At 45.3% G+C, this 22,110-nt stretch overlaps 1 protein-coding gene across 4 annotated transcripts in view; it reads right to left on the bottom strand.

The window, feature by feature from the left end:
• Nucleotides 1-3,371: 3,371 nt before the first annotated feature.
• The window catches only part of LOC106584732 (disintegrin and metalloproteinase domain-containing protein 10), a 31,207-nt gene continuing 12,468 nt past the window's right edge, over nucleotides 3,372-22,110 (bottom strand). The window contains exons 6-17 of one of the 4 annotated variants that reach the window (XM_045706388.1): nucleotides 21,669-21,818; nucleotides 21,406-21,498; nucleotides 20,978-21,161; nucleotides 20,079-20,242; nucleotides 19,262-19,445; nucleotides 18,229-18,379; nucleotides 17,411-17,594; nucleotides 12,940-13,051; nucleotides 11,696-11,916; nucleotides 10,933-11,059; nucleotides 10,358-10,884; nucleotides 8,587-10,319 (exon numbers count right to left, since the gene is read on the bottom strand). In XM_045706388.1, the coding sequence (XP_045562344.1) occupies nucleotides 10,221-10,319; nucleotides 10,358-10,884; nucleotides 10,933-11,059; nucleotides 11,696-11,916; nucleotides 12,940-13,051; nucleotides 17,411-17,594; nucleotides 18,229-18,379; nucleotides 19,262-19,445; nucleotides 20,079-20,242; nucleotides 20,978-21,161; nucleotides 21,406-21,498; nucleotides 21,669-21,818 (2,196 nt within the window). In that variant the 3' untranslated portion in view covers nucleotides 8,587-10,220. The other 3 variants (XM_045706391.1, XM_045706389.1, XM_045706392.1) reach the window with 3 other exon arrangements.

Here is a 22,110-nt window from a genome sequence, read left to right as displayed (position 1 = left end):
ACCTATACCACTGTTATGGGTGACATTGCAGTGTGCAGCACATACCACTGCACCGTAAGTGTATTGAGGATCTTTGTTGAAAATCAATGACACACCACATGTCCTGACATGCTATCGCCTGGTGGTTTCCATGGAAAACATACTGTATGGACATGATCCTATAAGTTTCTGTAACATGATTTACAATACAAAACTTTTTTTTTGTTACCTTTATTTAACTAGGCAAGTCCGTTAAGAACAAATTCTTATTTTTAATGACGGCCTAGGAACAGTGGGTTAACTGCCTTGTTAAGGGGCAGAAAGACAGATTTTTACCTTGGCAGCTCGGGGATTCGATCTTGCAACCTTTCGGTTACTAGTCCAATGCTCTAACCACTACGCTACCCTGCCACCCCAGATATTGTACTTCTTGAAAATCAAATCAAATTGTATTTGTCACATGGGCCAAATACAACAGGTGTTGCCTTGCTGTGAAATGCTTACTTACAAGCCCTTAACGAACACTGCAGTGAGGCAATATTTGCTAAATAAAATAAAGTTAAAAAAAGTAAAAAAAATAACAAGGCTATATACAGGGGGTACCGGTACCGAGTAAATGTGCGGGGGTACAGGTTAGTCGAGGTAATTAAGGTCATATGTACATGTAGATAGGGGCAGTGACTATGCATAGATAATAAACAGCGAGTAGCAGCAATGTAAAAAAAAAAAGGGGGTCAAGGCAAATAGTCCGGGTAGCCATTTGATTGCCTGTTCAGCAGGGGTAGAAGCTGTTAAGGAGCCTTTTGGACCTAGACTTAACGCTCCGGTACCGCTTGCCGTGCGGTAGCAGAGAGAACAGTCTATGACTAGGGTGGCTGGAGTCTTTGACAATTTTTAGGGCCTTCCTCTGACACCGCCTGGTATCGAGGTCCTGGATGGCAGGAAGCTTGGCCCCAGTTTTGTACTGGGCCGTACGCACTACCCTCTGTGGTGCCTTGCGGTCGGAGGCCGAGCAGTTGCCGTACCAGGCAGTGATGCAACCAGTCAGGATGCTCTCGATGTTGCAGCTGTAGAACCTTTTGAGGATCTGAGGACCCATGACAAATATTTTTCATGAGGGGGAATAGGTGTTGTTGTGCCCTCTCCACAACTGTCTTGGTGTGTTTGGACCATGATAGTTTGTTGGTGATGTGGACACCAAGGAACTTCAAACTCTCAACCGGCTCCACTGCAGCCCCGTCAATGTTAATGGGGGCCTGTTCGGCCCCCCTTTTCCTGTAGTCCACGATCAGCTAATTTGTCTTGCTCACGTTGAGGGAGAGGTTGTTGTCCTTGTACCACACTGCCAGGTCTCTGACCTCCTCCCTATAGGCTGTCTCATCGTTGTCAGTGATCATGCCTACCACTGTTGTGTCGTCAGCAAACTTAATGATGGTGTTGGAGTCGTGCTTGGCCACACAGTCATGGGTGAACAGGGAGTACAGGAGGGGACTAAGCACGCACCCCTGAGAGGCCCCCGTGTTGAGGATCAGCGTGGCAGATGTGTTGTTGCTGTCATGACGTTGGCCTGTGGGTAAGGTTTATGACCCCCCCCCATAAATACCTTTCTCCCTTCCCCTCTCTGACCCTACTGAAGGACTTGAATAGCCTGTGTTAAATATAGAGAGTCTGGGAACATCAAACAAATGGGGAAAAGGAAACATATTTTGGTAATAAAACCAGTTGGAAATATGCTTGGGAACGTAATGAGTATGTATGTCAGTTCGGTTGTCATCTGAGACATTATGACTGATGACAGGACGACATAAACTGTACCTGAGAAAGTATACACCCTCTAGTTATCAGAGTAACATGGAATTGTTATGCAATTGAAATGTTTGATATTGAAATTGTTTGTTAGGAGATTAAATGTAATTTTAGCTTCCAAATGAGAGATTTGGGTTTTCATAAGGAAAGTGCCCTGCTTGATCAGTGGCCCACCCCTGTGAAGAGGAGGGGTTATAAACGATGAAACACATCCTTCCCCCTCTCCACTATATAAGCCTTTGACAAAAAGATAACCATGTTGTTCCAGTACGTGAGGTCTGCAGCCTCTACGTTAGAAGGACACACGTCAAGTACAGAACTAAGCCAACCTCGGCGTGAGCTTTGGTGGCGAATGGTATGAACTTTGAGCTTATTCACTACAGAAGTGATACTTCCTAGCCGTTGAGTTAGCAGCGGCCGCTGTAGACGGGGGCTAGGAAAGGACGGACGACGGATCCAGTCTAACAGACGGACGAAGATACCACCACTTATCCAATTTACCACCAGAGACATTCTTCCGAGGACAGGAAGATCTGTTGGCCAACCCGGCCAGCATCTACGACCAACCTACCGAAGCGCAGCTCAGAGTAAATATTTATTGCATTTTCCTTTTCCAAATGGGCGGTAATTTAGAATGCATAAGATAATGTATTTACGATAGGAACAAAGAAACAGCAGCTATGCTAAGTCTTCCCGCTCTTTCATTCAAGCCCAACCCCCTTTCCTTTGTGTAACCAGCCATGATACAGGTTCCGTCCACCGGGACGTTTTCTGTATGACATCATTTGTATTCTGTGTATTTGTAATTCTGTGTGATTAGTTTAGGTATTTAGTAAATAAATAATTAAACCCAATTTGGTATTGCTGATTCAACTTGTTAGCCAGGGTTCGTGAAGATAGCCAAGAATTTACAACTTTCATTATGAGACTGAAAATAAGATAAGGGTTAATATTGACTGCTACCGATGTAAAGTATTACTAAGTATTTTAAGAGTTTATTCGGAAGATAACGGCTCTATAAACGTTCTTCCGTGGTGCCCCGACTTTCTAGTTAATTACATTTACATGATTAGCTTAATCAGGTAATATTAATTAGAGAAAGAATTTTATAGGTTAGCATGTCATATCACTTAATCCGGCATAGCCAAAGACAACATTGCCTACCCTTATCACCGGGGTGGCCCGTCAGGAAGTCCAGGATCCAGTTGCAGGAGGTGTTAAGTCCCAGGGTCCTTAGCTTAGTGATGAGCTTTGAGGGCACTATGGTGTTGAACGCTGAGCTGTAGTCAATGAACAGCATTCTCACATTCTCTTTGTCCAGGTGGGAAAGGGCAGTGTGGATTGCGATAGAGATTGCATAATCTGTGGATCTGTTGTGGCGGTATACAAATTGGAGTGGGTCTAGGGTTTCTGGGATGATGGTACTGATGTGAGCCATGACCAGCCTTTCAAAGCACTTCATGGCTACAGACGTGAGTGCTACGGGTTGGTAGTCATTTAGGCTGGTTACCTTGGTGTTCTTGGGCAAAGGGACTATGGTGGTCTGCCTGAAACATGTAGGTATTACAGACTCAGTCGGAGACAGGTTGAAAATGTCAGTGAAGACACTTGCCAGTTGGTTTGTATTTATTTGATTATAGGCTAGAATAAACAAGAGTTAAATACCCATCTCTAGGATATGGATATCTAGGAGATCAATGTGGTTTTAGGGTTGAAAATATCTGGCCAGCTGCGCCCCATGACCAAATGTAACAAGCCTATAACTAAATAAATACATACAGCAAGCAGACGAGGCCAAACCTACAACTGTATTCACACTGAAATACCATAGTCCAAACCTGAATTACTGGAGATAAATTACTATAGAACACCAGTAGAACTAAATACAAATATTATTAAAGTAACAGTTCTAAACAAATTTTATACAGTGAATCAAATCCAATTTATTTTGAACGAGTCTTTTAATTAATGCATTTAAAGTACTCCAAAAAAATTACACAATACATTATTGGAATTTCTTTAGTAAAAATGTTCAAAGTGAACAACAATGTTTGATACTGTATAAAACACAGTGAACATTAAAATCAGACAGTAGTTTTTTTACTTTTTAATCATCGTGTGTTCTTTCGGGCCTACATCTTCATTTCACCTACTACATTTTTTCAACTCAATTTTGGACATTTCAGTGCACGTTTTACGCTTAGAACCTTCTTTATCATGAAGACCACGAAATAAAAAATTTAAAAAAATAAAACCGAAAACCATGCCACAGGATAACAGACTTAAACGAAATGAGAATGAAGGAAACATTTAAGTCCATCACACTGAATATAGTTTTTTTTTTTTCTTTTCCATTTTCATGATGGTGGAGAATTAAAGTAAATTATATTTAAAACTAATCCCATTTCAACTAGCATAGATACGAGAATAACTCAGGAAAGGGAGGTTGGTAAAACTTTATTTAAAGGGTACCTACATAAGACATTATAACACATTCATAATCAGTGAGTAAGCATTTAATACATTATGTCTACTATGAAATACTTATGTACTGCTTATGAATGTTTTATGTATGGTTTATGAATGTTATAAAATACTTACGTAGGTTCCCTTCAAAATCAAGTGTTACTGAGAAGGTTTTGAGAAGGGGATGTTTTGTTTCTGAACAGTTTTTCCTCGATTTCAGAATTTTAGATTTTTTTTTATCTTCAACTTAAAACTCTAAATTCTCCAAGTACTATACAAGTTTACAGGGAAATATGTCTGGCTTAGTGTACTGTAAGTGTGCTAGCTGGTCAGATACATTTTTTAAACGGCTTCCTTCTCTTCAGAAAAACTCCATGTTGAATTTAGCGACCAGTCGTTGAATTTAGCGACCAGTCGTTGAATTTAGCGACCAGTCGTTGAATTTAGCGACCAGTCGTTGAATTTAGCAACCAGTCGTTGAATTTAGCAACCAGTCGTTGAATTTAGCAACCAGTCGTTGAATTTAGCAACCAGTCGTTGAATTTAGCAACCAGTCGTTGAATTTAGCAACCAGTCTCCCAGTTATTCAGCAATGTGAAATACAGGATTCAATGGAAGACAGACAAGCGCCTAAGTCCTCAACAGAGTCCATTACCCTTTTCACAGTACCGAGCTGAACCGAGCCAAACCAAGTTATACTGCTCTGGCCTGGTTACACATTAAACCATAGTTGCTGGAACCATGCTGGAAATGACCCAGAACAGTATGGTTGGGGTCAACATGATAGTGTTGAAAAGAACAGATTTGACCCAGAACAGTATGGTTGGGGTCAGCATGATAGTGTTGAAAACAACAGATTTGACCCAGAACAGTATGGTTGGGGTCAGCATGATAGTGTTGAAAAGAACCGATTTGACCAAGAACAGTATGGTTGGGGTTAGCTTTGAAGTTGTTTACGTGATCTAGGCTATGTTCCAAATGTTGTTCCACATCAACCCAACCTACAGTCTTTGTAGTGTTAAAAGGGCAGGAGTAAACGCCTAGTACTACTGCCTCGTAGTCTCTATCTCCTCCAAAAACATGACACTTCTATCCAGGACCCCCACATCTGTTTGTCTGGACAACTCCTATGCAAAAGAAATCATAGTCAAATCACTGTTTGGCATGACAATTACCATAGAGTTGACCAGACAGCAGTAGTAGGTCTGGGACCAGGCTATGAGACTTCCATTCATCCATTCAAACTAGTGCATGGCTTTTAGAGACCTTCCTACTGGCTTTTCCTACATAAAAAGGTAATGATAAAAAAAAGATATGACTCGTTCATAAAATGATATGACTCGTTCGCCCACAAGTACAAAGACATGTATGGCACACCAATGTTAACGTAAAAGCCCACAGTCTTCACCTCTGTAAAGGACACAGTGGAGCAACACAACAGGTCGTCTTCATTAGGGCACACAGCAGAAAACGATGTTCAACACATTTTGTAATGGAAAAAAAACGAAAATGAACGTTTCTTTTTAGACAAATCCAGGTAGGCCCTTCCTGTTGCAGTCCGCTTTCTTCCGTTTGATACATAATGAACCCAATCCAGGCATCCACACACATTGTTACAGGATGGAAGACCATTTAATCCAGATTCTAGCTCTATACATAGTGTTAGTTTGAAAGTGCCATTGTCCTGGAATAACTCCTCACCCTGCTGTCTGTACTACAGGCCTAACTAGTCAACCCCAGCCATCATTGGCAAGTTATCGGTTGTGATCAATTACGTAACAGACAATTTAGTACAGACCTTTGTCAAATCAACCGTAGTCATATTTAAAAATAAAATAATAAAATCATGACTCCATGCCCACATTGAAAATTAACAGTTTGATATCAATTGTACTCATTTTTTTGTTCATCCATTCTGGAATTGTTTTTGTATTTATTTTCCACACTCACGTAAACCTAGCAATTTGATACTATCAATGCACTCTGTACTAAAGTAAGTGTATGTCCGAAATGGCACCCTAAACCCTATATAGTGCACTACTTTTGACCAGGGTGCATAGGGCTAAATAGTGAATAGGGTGCCATTTTGAATGCGTGCCATAAAATGTCTCTTAAAAAAAAAACGCATCACTGACCTAATATAACAGGCAGAATCATCAGCTTTCCGTTAGTGGTTATTTGTTCTATTCTTCTGCATCAAAACATATCAAGAAGAAGAAGTGTGTAAAAACTAAAAGTGAAGTTCCCTTTCCTTTCCCTGATCCTTCTATCTCTAAGCGTTACATCATGACGTGGTCAGAACAAGTCGTTGCATCATGATGTCATCGTGACGTGATCAGAACACGTCGTTACATCATGACGTGGTCAGAACAAGTCGTTGCATCATGATGTCATCGTGACGTGATCAGAACACGTCGTTACATCATGACGTGGTCAGAACAAGTCGTTGCATCATGATGTCATCGTGACGTGGTCAGAACAAGTCGTTGCATCATGATGTCATCGTGACGTGGTCAGAACAAGTCGTTACATCATGATGTCATCGTGACGTGGTCAGAACAAGTCGTTACATCATGATGTCATCGTGACGTGGCCAGAACAAATCGTTACATCGTGATGTCATCATGACGTGATCAGAACAAGTTGTTACCAGATGAAGAGATGAGGGAGATCTTGAATGTCACAAAAAGGTCAAAGGTGAGAAGTAGTGGGAAATGGTGGTGACCTTTTTGTTCAATCCTTGGAACCTAGCATCTAGCAACCGGACCCTAAACACAATGCCATAGAGAATTCCATCCATATGATTCCATCACTGCAGTAAAAGAAGAACTTGATTGGTAAGAATGCTGTCTATTTCCAACTACTGTGTCCAGTCCACTGAACTCGCCCATTTACTATTCCAGATATCTTCATTTGTGTTACTGTCCTGAGAGTACAGTACTAACCAAAAACAGTAAAGAATCATACGTACATTTACAGTAGAAGAAATAGTTTAGTTTTTTCACTTATGTTACACTGAAATCTGTACAATCACATGCAGAAGACAGTCAGTCTACATGGAGAAACCAAGAGAAGAGCTTCGTCTCTTTTCCCAGTTTTATGTTTGAAACGTTGTGTTGTAGTCACAAGTACAGCAAATCTCCTCCGAGTGTTTTTCACTTCACTTCCTGGCTAAGATGGCTGACAAAACATTTCAACCAACCAGGAGCCACGGATCACGCGGGTGTTCTCACTCAAGAGGAGGTACTTTACAAAATCGAAGAAAAAAAAACCACGACCGAAGGTAGTAAAGCTACAAGTGATGAAACCATTCCTCCACTCGTTGGCACTCCATTGAAAGAAAGAAAGATTTGGTGGGAAATAGATGCAGACTGAAGACCTACTGCATTGGAAATGGCCAATGGTCACTTCCACTCCACAAAAAAGACAAAATGGTGGATGGTCACTTCCACTCCACAAAAAAAAAAAAAAAAATGGTGGAAGTTCAAACAAAATGACTGATGGTGGATTCCACTGCACATAGAGAGCCACAGAAAACAAGACTGAAGAGGTCAGCCGTGCTGCAGGCTCCAGTCAGTGGTGGTCGTTGGGAGGGGGGGGTCCGTTTATTCTCACTTTCTCAACTCTGTTTTGTTTGTAGATGGAGGGTATGAGGATGGTAAACAACCAGTTTAGGCTGTTCTTTGGAAGGACTGAAGCAAGTGTTTTATCCTACTGTTAGGTGTAAACCGATGGGATTCGAACCCAGGTCCTCCCACGTGGCAACCCAACACCTTAACCAATAGACCAAGAGGAAATCCTAAAAAAACGTGTAAAAACTAAAGTGTGGTTCCCTTTCCCTTGATTCCATCGATCCTAATCAAGAAAAAAACTAAGAAAATCCTGTTGATCTAAATGGACATCGGATTCCCACCCTGGAGACCCGGATTCAAATCCCAACAAATCGGTTCAAATCCAAGTCCCACCAGTTACATAGATAGGCACGTGGAGGAGCCAAGGCAAGGAGCAGTCGATGGAGGGAGCAGTGGACCGAGCGGTCCCACCCCGAGCGGTCCCAACCCCGAAGCCCCAGTGTCTCAACAGCTCAGCGTCTCATCTGACCCATCTGGTAGTTTTCTCTGGGCTGGCCCTGGCTGCGGTGGTGCCTCTGAGGCTGGGGCTGTGGCTGGGCCTGGCGTGAGGGCTGCTGTCGCTGGCCTCCGGAGACCGGGTGGTGCTGGCCGTGATCTCCACCTCCGTGGTGGGACTGGGACTGGTGCACCTGAGCGTCTCGGGCGTCCCGGGCGTGCTGCTGGGCTCTCCTCCTCTTTAGTGTGCCTGGTGTAGAGGGAGGGAGACGGATTAGTTTACAACCTATCAACAGCTCTTCTTTGTCTCGTCTGCTCCACTTCCCAAATCGTTTGAAGGTTTGTAACGCACCCCAACAAAACGACCACAGAGAGGAAAACAAGACTAAGTAGGCAATAAGTCCATTGAGAAGACGGCTCGTATCTCCAGTGGTTTATATGGGAGAGCTGGGTGTGACGACAGACACTCACCTGGTAGTGGTTTATATGGGAGAGCTGGGTGTGACGACAGACACTCACCTGGTAGTGGTTTATATGGGAGAGCTGGGTGTGACGACAGACACTCACCTGGTAGTGGTTTATATGGGAGAGCTGGGTGTGACGACAGACACTCACCTGGTAGTGGTTTATATGGGAGAGCTGGGTGTGACGACAGACACTCACCTGGTAGTGGTTTATATGGGAGAGCTGGGTGTGACGACAGACACTCACCTGGTAGTGGTTTGGGTGGGAGAGCTGGGTGTGACAACAGACACTCACCTGGTAGTGGTTTGGGTGGGAGAGCTGGGTGTGACGACAGACACTCACCTGGTAGTGGTTTATATGGGAGAGCTGGGTGTGACGACAGACACTCACCTGGTAGTGGTTTGGGTGGGAGAGCTGGGTGTGACAACAGACACTCACCTGGTAGTGGTTTGGGTGGGAGAGCTGGGTGTGACGACAGACACTCACCTGGTAGTGGTTTGGGTGGGAGAGCTGGGTGTGACGACAGACACTCACCTGGTAGTGGTTTGGGTGGGAGAGTGGGTGTGACGACAGACACTCACCTGGTAGTGGTTTGGGTGGGAGAGCTGGGTGTGACGACAGACACTCACCTGGTAGTGGTTTATATGGGAGAGCTGGGTGTGACGACAGACACTCACCTGGTAGTGGTTTATATGGGAGAGCTGGGTGTGACGACAGACACTCACCTGGTAGTGGTTTATATGGGAGAGCTGGGTGTGACGACAGACACTCACCTGGTAGTGGTTTATATGGGAGAGCTGGGTGTGACGACAGACACTCACCTGGTAGTGGTTTATATGGGAGTGCTGGGTGTGACGACAGACACTCACCTGGTAGTGGTTTATATGGGAGAGCTGGGTGTGACGACAGACACTCACCTGGTAGTGGTTTATATGGGAGAGCTGGGTGTGACGACAGACACTCACCTGGTAGTGGTTTATATGGGAGAGCTGGGTGTGACGACAGACACTCACCTGGTAGTGGTTTATATGGGAGAGCTGGGTGTGACGACAGACACTCACCTGGTAGTGGTTTGGGTGGGAGAGTGGGTGTGACAACAGACACTCACCTGGTAGTGGTTTGGGTGGGAGAGTGGGTGTGACGACAGACACTCACCTGGTAGTGGTTTGGGTGGGAGAGTGGGTGTGACAACAGACACTCACCTGGTAGTGGTTTGGGTGGGAGAGCTGGGTGTGACGACAGACACTCACCTGGTAGTGGTTTGGGTGGGAGAGCTGGGTGTGACGACAGACACTCACCTGGTAGTGGACTCGGTGGGAGAGTGGGTGTGACGACAGACACTCACCTGGTAGTGGTTTGGGTGGGAGAGCTGGGTGTGACGACAGACACTCACCTGGTAGTGGTTTATATGGGAGAGCTGGGTGTGACGACAGACACTCACCTGGTAGTGGTTTGGGTGGGAGAGTGGGTGTGACAACAGACACTCACCTGGTAGTGGTTTATATGGGAGAGCTGGGTGTGACGACAGACACTCACCTGGTAGTGGTTTGGGTGGGAGAGTCACAGACACTCACCTGGTAGTGGTTTATATGGGAGAGCTGGGTGTGACGACAGACACTCACCTGGTAGTGGTTTATATGGGAGAGCTGGGTGTGACGACAGACACTCACCTGGTAGTGGTTTATATGGGAGAGCTGGGTGTGACGACAGACACTCACCTGGTAGTGGTTTATATGGGAGAGCTGGGTGTGACGACAGACACTCACCTGGTAGTGGTTTATATGGGAGAGCTGGGTGTGACAACAGACACTCACCTGGTAGTGGTTTGGGTGGGAGAGTGGGTGTGACAACAGACACTCACCTGGTAGTGGTTTGGGTGGGAGTGCTGGGTGTGACGACAGACACTCACCTGGTAGTGGTTTGGGTGGGAGAGCTGGGTGTGACGACAGACACTCACCTGGTAGTGGTTTATATGGGACAGCTGGGTGTGACGACAGACACTCACCTGGTAGTGGTTTATATGGGAGAGCTGGGTGTGACGACAGACACTCACCTGGTAGTGGTTTATATGGGAGAGCTGGGTGTGACGACAGACACTCACCTGGTAGTGGTTTATATGGGAGAGCTGGGTGTGACGACAGACACTCACCTGGTAGTGGTTTGGGTGGGGGCAGTTTGGGATTGCTGGAAGGGGTGTGGACACTACAGATCTTAATGAAGCCAGCCATCAACATGATCAGAGCGATGCCCATCAACAACACTGCCCACCAGTGAGCCTGGAATTAGACAATGGAAAACACAGATTACATTTAAGGGCATATAGTGACATCTACTGCAGTAGATCCCAACTTTTTTTTAAACCGTGTCACACCTTGATGGGATAAACATTTCTGCGGCACAAAAACTTTTCCAAATAATTTATTTTGTTTTAAATGACCTCCATCTCATCTTGATCCATATTGCAAAGCACCTATTTTCTGTGACAAACACTGCCACACAGATGGAACCAGGTGACATTTCATGTATTATCTGAGCCGGTGCTCCCTGTGTACATTCCACAGGTCACATTTATAGTGTACATAAAATAAAATAAATAAAAAACAAGATTAGAATAAGTTTCGCAGTACACGTGAGAGTTCCCAAAGGCATGCCAGTGTGCCACTTTACATCGGTTGAAAACCAAAATGGTCAGTTGACCAAATACCCTTTTCACACCAACCTGACCAATACTGTGCTTGTGCTGATATCTCCTTTACTATACGGTGTATACAGAACCAGGCCAGCGCAGTAGTGTGAAAATGGTATGATATTAAAATACAATGTGAGTGAAGTCAGCAACGACACATAACACTATCATTTTAGATGTTCTCATAGAGCTCAGGGTTGAAGAGTCGGTCAGTAAAGCTACGTACCACTATCCACTCTGCGATGTTCTCATAGAGCTCAGGGTTGAAGATGGCCTTCTTCAGTCTGGCCAGAGGGCCGTCCGCGTCCACCAGCCGACACCTCATGAACACGTCACAGTAGCCCTTGAAGTCGTTGCAGGGAGACCCCGCGGGCAGCGTGGTGATTTTCTTATTGAAGAACCGGGCCAGTTTCTCTGAGCCTGTACTGCTGCAGGTGTTGGGGTTCACTGCAACAGGAGACAATCACAGGACTCAATAATAATGGAATATTTTATAACGCTATTTATTACACAAAGAATCTCGAAGAGCTTTAAACATTGTCTTACAATGTAGCTATCATACAAGCTGGCGAGTAAGGTTGAACAATTCAAGAAAATGTTCCTGTTTTTTCCAGAAATCCTTAATTGGAGGATTCCCAAAATCAGGAGGGAATCCTCCAACCGGGAATTCTGAAACACCCAGGAACGTTTGGAAAGTATCTAGAATTGAACTAAACCTGTAAAGGACATGATACAATTCCAATATAACTCCTAAAACGACGTGAACGTCAGGGGGGGACTGTGAGGACGCGGTAACAGGGGGGGACCGTGAGGACGTGGTAACAGGGGGGACCGTGAGGACGTGGTAACAGGGGGGACCGTGAGGACGTGGTAACAGGGGGGACCGTGAGGACGTGGTAACAGGGGGGACCGTGAGGACGTGGTAACAGGGGGGACCGTGAGGACGTGGTAACAGGGGGGACCGTGAGGACGTGGTAACAGGGGGGGACCGTGAGGACGTGGTAACAGGGGGGACCGTGAGGACGTGGTAACAGGGGGGACCGTGAGGACGTGGTAACAGGGGGGACCGTGAGGACGTGGTAACAGGGGGGGACCGTGAGGGACGTGGTAACAGGGGGGGACCGTGAGGACGTGGTAACAGGGGGGACCGTGAGGACGTGGTAACAGGGGGGGACCGTGAGGACGTGGTAACAGGGGGGACCGTGAGGACGTGGTAACAGGGGGGACCGTGAGGACGTGGTAACAGGGGGGGACCGTGAGGACGTGGTAACAGGGGGGGACCGTGAGGACGTGGTAACAGGGGGGACCGTGAGGACGTGGTAACAGGGGGGGGACCGTGAGGACGTGGTAACAGGGGGGGACCGTGAGGACGTGGTAACAGGGGGGGACATTGAGGACGTGGTAACAGGGGGGGACTGTGAGGACGTGGTAACAGGGGGGGGACCGTGAGGACGTGATAACAGGACTCACTTTTCTCACTACAGCAAACGTGGCACAGCTCGTCAGTCTCGTCCTTGCCCTCCACGCTGGCACAGGTACAGACCTCCAGACCATACTTCTCACAGATGGAGCCAGAACAGCCCTGGAGGAGGAGCCAATAGAAGGGATGAGATATCATGTGACATTTTAGTCATTTATCCAGAGCGACTTACAGTTTAATGCATTTAACGTAGCTAGGTGGGACAACCACATATCACATTTATAGTAAGTACATTTTTTTCCTCAAAGTAGCTAATGTCGTGGAAATATTGAATCAAATATTTCTCAGATACCGGAGCTTGTGAACAGACTTTATTACAGAGAGTAACAAAGCCGAGCAATTCCATGGAACAACTGACTCTGTATTCTTAATACTTGGCTTTTATACAGTCTTATCCTTACATAACATCGTCACTCCACAGTATGAATGTTGTTGTCTTGCTTAGTTTCCATTCTCTTATTGGCTCAGACATTGGGGCATAGATTCTATTGATGGCGTGACATGCACAATCCTACTGCAGGTCTAATGGTGCCTATAAGTAATTAGCTAATGTTCCTGTCCAAAGATCTTCACAAGTTCAGGCCGATGTGGTCTGTGTGTGATTAACCCATGTGCATGTCCAGTAGCCTTCACAAGATCAGATATGGCCAAGACCAGTCACGTCTTGTTGGTCTACCTTGCTTAATCCACATGGATTCGGCTTACGTTCTGATTTTGTTTTACATGTCTAATATTTAAACTTCTATAGATTCTTCTTTCTACTTCAAAGAGAACAGTATAGGTACTGAAAATCACCCGATGACTGGAAATTCTCTAACACTAAATCAGCAAAGTCAGAGCTAGTAGGAAAATACATCTCTTTTATTTCCCTGTGAGGAAAAATCATATGTGGTAACTGATTGGACAAGACACAGATCAACATCGGAAGTCGGAAGTTTACATTCATGGCCAAAAGTTTTGAGAATGACACAAATATTAATTTTCACAAAGTTTGCTGCTTCAGTGTCTTTAGATATTTCTGTCAGATGTTACTATGGAATACTGAAGTATAATTACAAGCATTTCATAAGTGTCAAAGGCTTTTATTGACAATTACATGAAGTTGATGCAAAGAGTCAATATTTGCGGTGTTGACCATTCTTTTTCAAGACCTCTGCAATCCGCCCTGGCATGCTGTCAATTAACTTCTGGGCCACATCCTGAGTGATGGCAGCCCATTCTTGCATAATCAGTGCTTGGAGTTTGTCAGAATTTATGGGTTTTTGATTGTCTACCCGCCTCTTGAGGATTGACCACAAGTTCTCAATGGGATTAAGGTCTGGGGAGTTTCCTGGCCATGGACCCAAAATATCGATGTTTTGTTCCCCGAGCCACTTAGTTATCACTTTTGCCTTATGGCAAGGTGCTCCATCATGCTGGAAAAGGCATTGTTCGTCACCAAACTGTTCCCAGATGATTGGGAGAAGTTGCTCTCGGAGGATGTGTTGGTACCATTCTTTATTCATGGCTCTGTTCTTAGGCAAAATTGTGTGAGCCCACTCCCTTGGCTGAGAAGCAACCCCACACATGAATGGTCTCAGGATGCTTTACTGTTGGCATGACACAGGACTGATGGTAGCGCTCACCTTGTCTTCTCCAGACAAGCTTTTTTCCGGATGCCCCAAACAATCGGAAAGGGAATTCATCAGAGAAAATGACTTTACCCCAGTCCTCAGCAGTCCAATCCCTGTACCTTTTGCAGAATATCAGTCTGTCCCTGATGTTTTTCCTGGAGAGAAGTGGCTTCTTTGCTGCCCTTCTTGACACCAGGCCATCCTCCAAAAGTATTCGCCTCACTGTGCGTGCAGATGCACTCACACCTGCCTGCTGCCATTCCTGAGCAAGCTCTGTACTGGTGGCGCCCCAATCCCGCAGCTGAATCAACTTTAGGAGACGGTCCTGGCGCTTGCTGGACTTTCTTGGGCGCCCTGAAGCCTCTTCAAAACAATTGAACCGCTCTCCTTGAAGTTCTTGATGATCCGATAAATGGTTGATTTAGGTGCAATCTTACTGGCAGCAATATCCTTGCCTGTGAAGCCCTTTTTGTGTAAAGCAATGATGACTGCACATGTTTCCTTGCAGGTAACCATGGTTGACAGAGGAAGAACAATGATTCCAAGCACCACCCTCCTTTTGAAGCTTCCAGTCTATTATTCAAACTCAATCAGCATGACAGAGTGATCTCCAGCCTTGTCAACTCTCACACCTGTGTTAACAAGAGAATCACTGACATGATTCAGTTCATTTGCATGGCAAAGAGGGACTTTGCAATTCATCTGAACATTCTGGAGTATATGCAAATTGCCGTCATACAAACCGAGGCAGCAGACTTTGTGAAAATTAATATTTGTGTCATTCTCAAAACTTTTACCCACGACTGTAGAGAGAATGATTTATTTCAGCTTTTATTTCTTTAATTTCTTTCATCACATTCCCAGTGGGTCAGAAGTTTACATACACTCAATTAGTATTTGGTAGCATTGCCATCAAATTGTTTAATTTGGGTCAAACATTTCAGGTAGCCTTCCACAAGCTTCCCACAATAAGTTGGGTGAATTTTGGCCCATTCCTCCTGACAGAGCTGGTGTAACTGAGTCAGGTTTGTAGGCCTCCTTGCTCGCACACGCATTTTCAGTTCTGTCACAGATTTTCTATAGGATTGAGGTCAGGGCTTTGTGATGGCCACTCCAATACCTTGACTCCAATACCTTGACTTCAGCCATTTTGCCACAATGTTGGAAGTATGCTTGGGGTAACTGTCGATTTGGAAGACCCATTTGTGACCAAGCTTTAAGTTCCTGACTGATGTCTTGAGATGTTGCTTCAATATATCCACATAATTTTCTTCCCTCATGATGCCATTTTGTGAAGTGCACCAGTCCCTCCTGCAGCAAAGCACCCCCACAACATGATGCTGCCACCCCCGTGCTTCACGGTTGGGATGGTGCTCTTCGGCTTGCAAGCCTCCCCCTTTTTCCTCCAAACATAATGATGGTCATTATGGCCAAACAGTTCTACTTTTGTTTCATTAGACCAGAGGACATTTCTCCAAAAACTACGATCTTTGTCCCCATGTGCAGTTGCAAACCATAGTCTGGCATTTTTTATGGCGGTTTTGGAGCAGTGGCTTCTTCCTTGCTGGGAGGCCTTTCAGGTTATGTCGATATAGGACTCGTTTTACTGTGGATATAGATACTTTTGTACCTGTTTCCTCCAGCATCTTCACAAGGTCCTTTGCTGTTGTTCTGGGATTGATTTGCACTTTTCGCACCAAAGTACATTCAACTCTAGGAGACAGAGAGTTGAGCGGTATGACAGCTTCGTGATCCCATGGTGTTTATACTTGCGTACTATTGTTTGTACAGATGAACGTGGTACCTTCAGGCGTTTGGAAATTGCTCCCAAGGATGAACCAGACTTGTGGAGGTCTACAATTTTTTTTCTGAGGTCTTGGATTATTTATTTTGATTTTCCCATGATGTCAAGCAAAGAGGCACTGAGTTTGAAGGTAGGCCTTGAAATACATCCACAGGTACACCGCAAATTATGTCAATTAGCCTATCAGAAGCTTCTTAAGACATGACATCATTTTCTGGAATGTTCCAAGCTGTTTAAAGGCACAGTCAACTTAGTGTACGTAAACTTCTGACCCACTGGAATTGTGATACAGTGAATTATAAGTGAAATTGTCTGTCTGTAAACAATTGTTGGAAAAATTACCTGTGTCATGCACAAAGTAGATGTCCTAACCGACTTACCAAAACTAAAGTTTGTTAACAAGAAATGTGTGGAGTGGTTGAAAAACTAGTTTTAATGACTCCAAACTAAGTGTATGTAAACTTCCGACTTCAACTGTATGTAACTAAACAGTACAGGTAGCCAGGTATTTAACTACAGGTAGCCAGGTATTTAACTACAGGTAGACAGGTATTTAACTACAGGTAGCCAGGTATTTAACTACAGGTAGCCAGGTATTTAACTACAGGTAGCCAGGTATTTAACTACAGGTAGACAGGTATTTAACTACACACTACAGGTAGCCAGGTATTTAACCTCAGGTAGCCAGGTATTTAACCTCAGGTAGCCAGGTATTTAACCTCAGGTAGCCAGGTATTTAACCTCAGGTAGCCAGGTATTTAACCTCAGGTAGCCAGGTATTTAACTACACACTACAGGTATCCAGGTATTTAACCTCAGGTAGCCAGGTATTTAACCTCAGGTAGCCAGGTATTTAACCTCAGGTAGCCAGGTATTTAACTACACACTACAGGTAGCCAGGTATTTAACCTCAGGTAGCCAGGTATTTAACCTCAGGTAGCCAGGTATTTAACCTCAGGTAGCCAGGTATTTAACCTCAGGTAGCCAGGTATTTAACCTCAGGTAGCCAGGTATTTAACCTCAGGTAGCCAGGTATACACTCACCCCGTTGAGGCAGACTTGAGTCTCTCCGTGGCAGGCGGTGAAGTTGGCCTTGGGTTCAGAGGTGGGGCACTGGGCAGTACCCCCGTTACACATGCCCTGATGAGCACACTCAGACTCCTCACGACACTTCTCATTACGGCCCTTATAGTAGCACTCAGGAGTACAGCACGGGCCCTGGCTAGGACTGGGGGAGGGAAAGACCAAAGGCTTCAATTTGTATTATGGAAAATACACCATTTGACAGAAAATAACAAAATGACAGAAATAAGTCTCCACACACATCAATTTTAGTCATTTAATTACAATGACATTTGTAAGAAACAAAGCGTCTTGTTTCCTCAGTTTGAGTCCCTTAACTTCCTTGACGACAGCTACTCTGTCAGGTTAACTTCCTGGACGACAGCTACTCTGTCAGGTTAACTTCCTGGACGACAGCTACTCTGTCAGGTTAACTTCCTGGACGACAGCTACTCTGTCAGGTTAACTTCCTGGACGACAGCTACTCTGTCAGGTTAACTTCCTGGACGACAGCTACTCTGTCAGGTTAACTTCCTGGACGACAGCTACTCTGTCAGGTTAACTTCCTGGACGACAGCTACTCTGTCAGGTTAACTTCCTGGACGACAGCTACTCTGTCAGGTTAACTTCCTGGACGACAGCTACTCTGTCAGGTTAATTTCCTGGACGACAGCTACTCTGTCAGGTTAACTTCCTGGACGACAGCTACTCTGTCAGGTTAACTTCCTGGACGACAGCTACTCTGTCAGGTTAACTTCCTGGACGACAGCTACTCTGTCAGGTGGGCCATCTTATCTTACCTGCAGACTTTGTTGGGTTTTAGTTTACACTTCCTGTTGTCAGGCTGGTCGGCGTCATAGCAACACTGGTCTCTGCACTGATCGCTGTATCCACAGTCACACTCCTCCCCTGGCTCCACTAACCCATTACCACAGATGGGCTGGCCTGACTCTGTAGGGGAGGGGGGCAGAAAGAACACATGCACGTTACGAAATGACATTCATAATAACACATTTGATCTTTAATACAGTGTAGAATTTCACAAACGTTCCCAAAATTCCAAGGCTTTCCAGAAATCCTGGTTGAAGACATTTTACGGAATTCTACAACCAATCTTAAACTAATGGACCGTCAAATTAGCTTTAAAAACCATAGACAGCAGTGGAAAAATACCGATAAATTAGGATCAAACACCATAGACAGCAGTGGAAACATACCGACAAATTAGGATCAAACACCATAGACAGCAGTGGAAACATACCGATAAATTAGCTTTAAAAACCATAGACAGCAGTGGAAAAATACCGATAAATTAGGATCAAACACCATAGACAGCAGTGGAAACATACCGACAAATTAGGATCAAACACCATAGACAGCAGTGGAAACATACCGACAAATTAGGATCAAACACCATAGACAGCAGTGGAAACGTACCGATAAATTAGCTTTAAAAACCATAGACAGCAGTGGAAACGTACCGATAAATTAGCTTTAAACACCATAGACAGCAGTGGAAACGTACCGATAAATTAGCTTTAAAAACCATAGACAGCAGTGGAAACGTACCGATAAATTAGCTTTAAACACCGTAGACAGCAGTGGAAACATACCGATAAATTAGCTTTAAAAACCATAGACAGCAGTGGAAACGTACCGATAAATTAGCTTTAAAAACCATAGACAGCAGTGGAAATGTACCGATAAATTAGCTTTAAACACCGTAGACAGCAGTGGAAATGTACCGATAAATTAGCTTTAAAAACCATAGACAGCAGTGGAAACGTACCGATAAATGAGCTTTAAAAACCATAGACAGCAGTGGAAACGTACCGACAAAGCAGCTTCCCCTCTTCTTCTCCAGGACCTGGCTGATGTTCCTGACACTACAGACGGAGAACTTGTTGTTGTTGAGCTTGTCTCCTGACGTGGCCCGGGCGTACATGATGTAGTTCCCCTTCTCCTTCTTATCCTGGGTCTTAGACTCCCCCGGGGTGCACTCTGACCCCGAGTCATGCTGCGGTTACAAACAAAACATACATAGGTACACACACACACACACAGAGAGAGAGAGAGAGACACAGAGAGAGAGAGAGACAGAGAGAGAGACACAGAGAGAGAGAGAGAGAGACACAGAGAGAGAGACACAGAGAGAGAGAGAGACACAGAGAGAGAGAGAGACACAGAGAGAGAGAGAGACACAGAGAGAGAGAGAGAGAGACACAGAGAGAGAGACACAGAGAGAGCTGACCACTGTGACTGACCCAAACTTAAGAAAAGCTTTGACTATGTACAGACTCAATGAGCATAGCCTTGCTATTGAGAAATGCCGCCGTAGGCAGACATGGCTCTCAAGAGAAGACAGGCTATGTGCACACTGCCCACAAAATGAGGTGGAAACTGAGCTGCACTTCCTAACCTCCTGCCCAATGTATGACCATGGTCAGACAGACAGACAGACAGACAGACAGACAGACAGACAGACAGACAGACAGACAGACAGACAGACAGACAGACAGACAGACAGAGAAAGAGCGAGAGAGCGACAAGAGAGACAGAGAAAGAGAGAGAGATAGACCATTGCAGGTCCGGATGAGGTTTTGCTGTGTTCCATGCATCTACCATCAGCAGGCTAGGTTATCTAACTCACCGGCGAGCCAAAGTTGTGTCCCACCTCGTGGGCAAAGGTGATGTGTGAGACCTTCGGAGGGACGTGGGAGGCGTAGTTCTGAACCGTGATGATGCCGGTATTCAGGGACTTCTTCTTCCCATCAGAGTACAGCTTACTCTTCTCACAGATCCCTCCAGAACTCCCTGTGGACAGACAGACAGGTATTAGTGAGGGTCGGTCCATCTCTCCAGAACTCCCTGTGGAGAGACAGACGGGTATTAGTGAGGGGACGGTCCATCTCTCCAGAACTCCCTGTGGACAGACAGACTGGTATTAGTGAGGGTCGGTCCATCCCTCCAGAACTCCCTGTGGAGAGACAGACGGGTATTAGTGAGGGGACGGTCCATCTCTCCAGAACTCCCTGTGGACAGACAGACAGGTATTAGTGAGGGGACGGTCCATCTCTCCAGAACTCCCTGTGGACAGACAGACAGGTATTAGTGAGGGGACGGTCCATCTCTCCAGAACTCCCTGTGGACAGACAGACAGGTATTAGTGAGGGGACGGTCCATCCCTCCAGAACTCCCTGTGGACAGACAGACAGGTATTAGTGAGGGGACGGTCCATCTCTCCAGAACTCCCTGTGGACAGACAGACAGGTATTAGTGAGGGGACGGTCCATCTCTCCAGAACTCCCTGTGGACAGACAGATGGGTATTAGTGAGGGGACGGTCCATCTCTCCAGAACTCCCTGTGGACAGACAGATGGGTATTAGTGAGGGGACGGTCCATCTCTCCAGAACTCCCTGTGGAGAGACAGACAGGTATTAGTCAGGGTCGGTCCATCCCTTCAAGACCCATAATGCATCACAAATAGTTTTGGAGCGCCACGGTCTTCCCAAATGAGCCAGACAGGACCAGTAATTGTGTGTCAGTACCTGCAGGAGCTCCGACCCAGGCCAGACCCAGCACACCATCATCAAAGTCCCTGTCAGTGAAGACGTAGGCCAGACAGTAGTCGTCATGGTTCTGCTCAGAGTTCAGCTCCAGGAACTTCTCCACGCCGATGTTAGCGAAGCGGAAAGGGTTGGACCGGTCCCTCTCATCTGTAGTGGTGTTGATCTGGAGCAGGAAGTGGCCACATGTTAGACATATAACAGGAAGTGGAAACAGGAAGTGACGTCACACCAGACAATAAGAAGTGGTAACAGGATGTACAACAGGAAGTGGCATCATGACAGACAAACGGGATGCGGTAACAGGAAGTGACATCACGACAGACAACCAACAGTACAACAGGAAGTGGGAACCGGTGGTGATTGATTGACTGAACGTTGCCAGGTAAAACAACTGTCTAGGGTCTCACCCGTATCCTCTTGACCATAAAGCTGATGTTCCGGATACCCATGAAGTCTGTTCCCTGGTAGATGGCATCAATAGCCTTGATGTGACTAGAGATCTGGAACAACAACAACAAGATGCATCAGAATTCACATCATTATTCTGGAATGGAATCTTGACACACAGTTCTAAACATTGTTGACATGTTTCCCCATCCCCAAAGAACCCGGTATCACACAAACAATACACTTGGTGCTATTGAGGAATACTGTGTGTATCATCCAGTACCTGTGCGATGACAGCCTCCCTGGTCTTGTAGTACTTGAAGAAAAGGTGGTCTGTCTGGATGAAGAGTTGACAGGTGTTCTTCTCTATCTGAGCCGTCCTCCTCTTCCTCAGCAACACCGGGTCACTGGACGCCTCCTCTGCATGGAGCTTCTGGGAGGAGGAGAGGTGCAGGGGAGGAGAGGAAAAGGGGTGGAGCGAGGGAGGGGGAGAAGGACAGTATTAAACACTGTATTATTGTAGACTGTATTATTAAACACTGTATTATTGTAGACTGTATTATTGTAGACTGTATTATTAAAGACTGTATTATTAAAGACTGTATTATTGTAGACTGTATTATTGTAGACTGTATTATTGTAGACTGTATTATTGTAGACTGTATTATTGTAGACTGTATTATTGTAGACTGTATTATTGTAGACTGTATTATTGTAGACTGTAT

This window comes from Salmo salar, chromosome ssa23 (genome assembly GCF_905237065.1).
Source record: "Salmo salar chromosome ssa23, Ssal_v3.1, whole genome shotgun sequence".
NCBI classification, from domain to species: domain Eukaryota; kingdom Metazoa; phylum Chordata; class Actinopteri; order Salmoniformes; family Salmonidae; genus Salmo; species Salmo salar.
The sequence above is the reverse complement of the archived record's forward strand: the minus strand, read 5'-3'. Positions and strand labels throughout refer to the sequence as shown.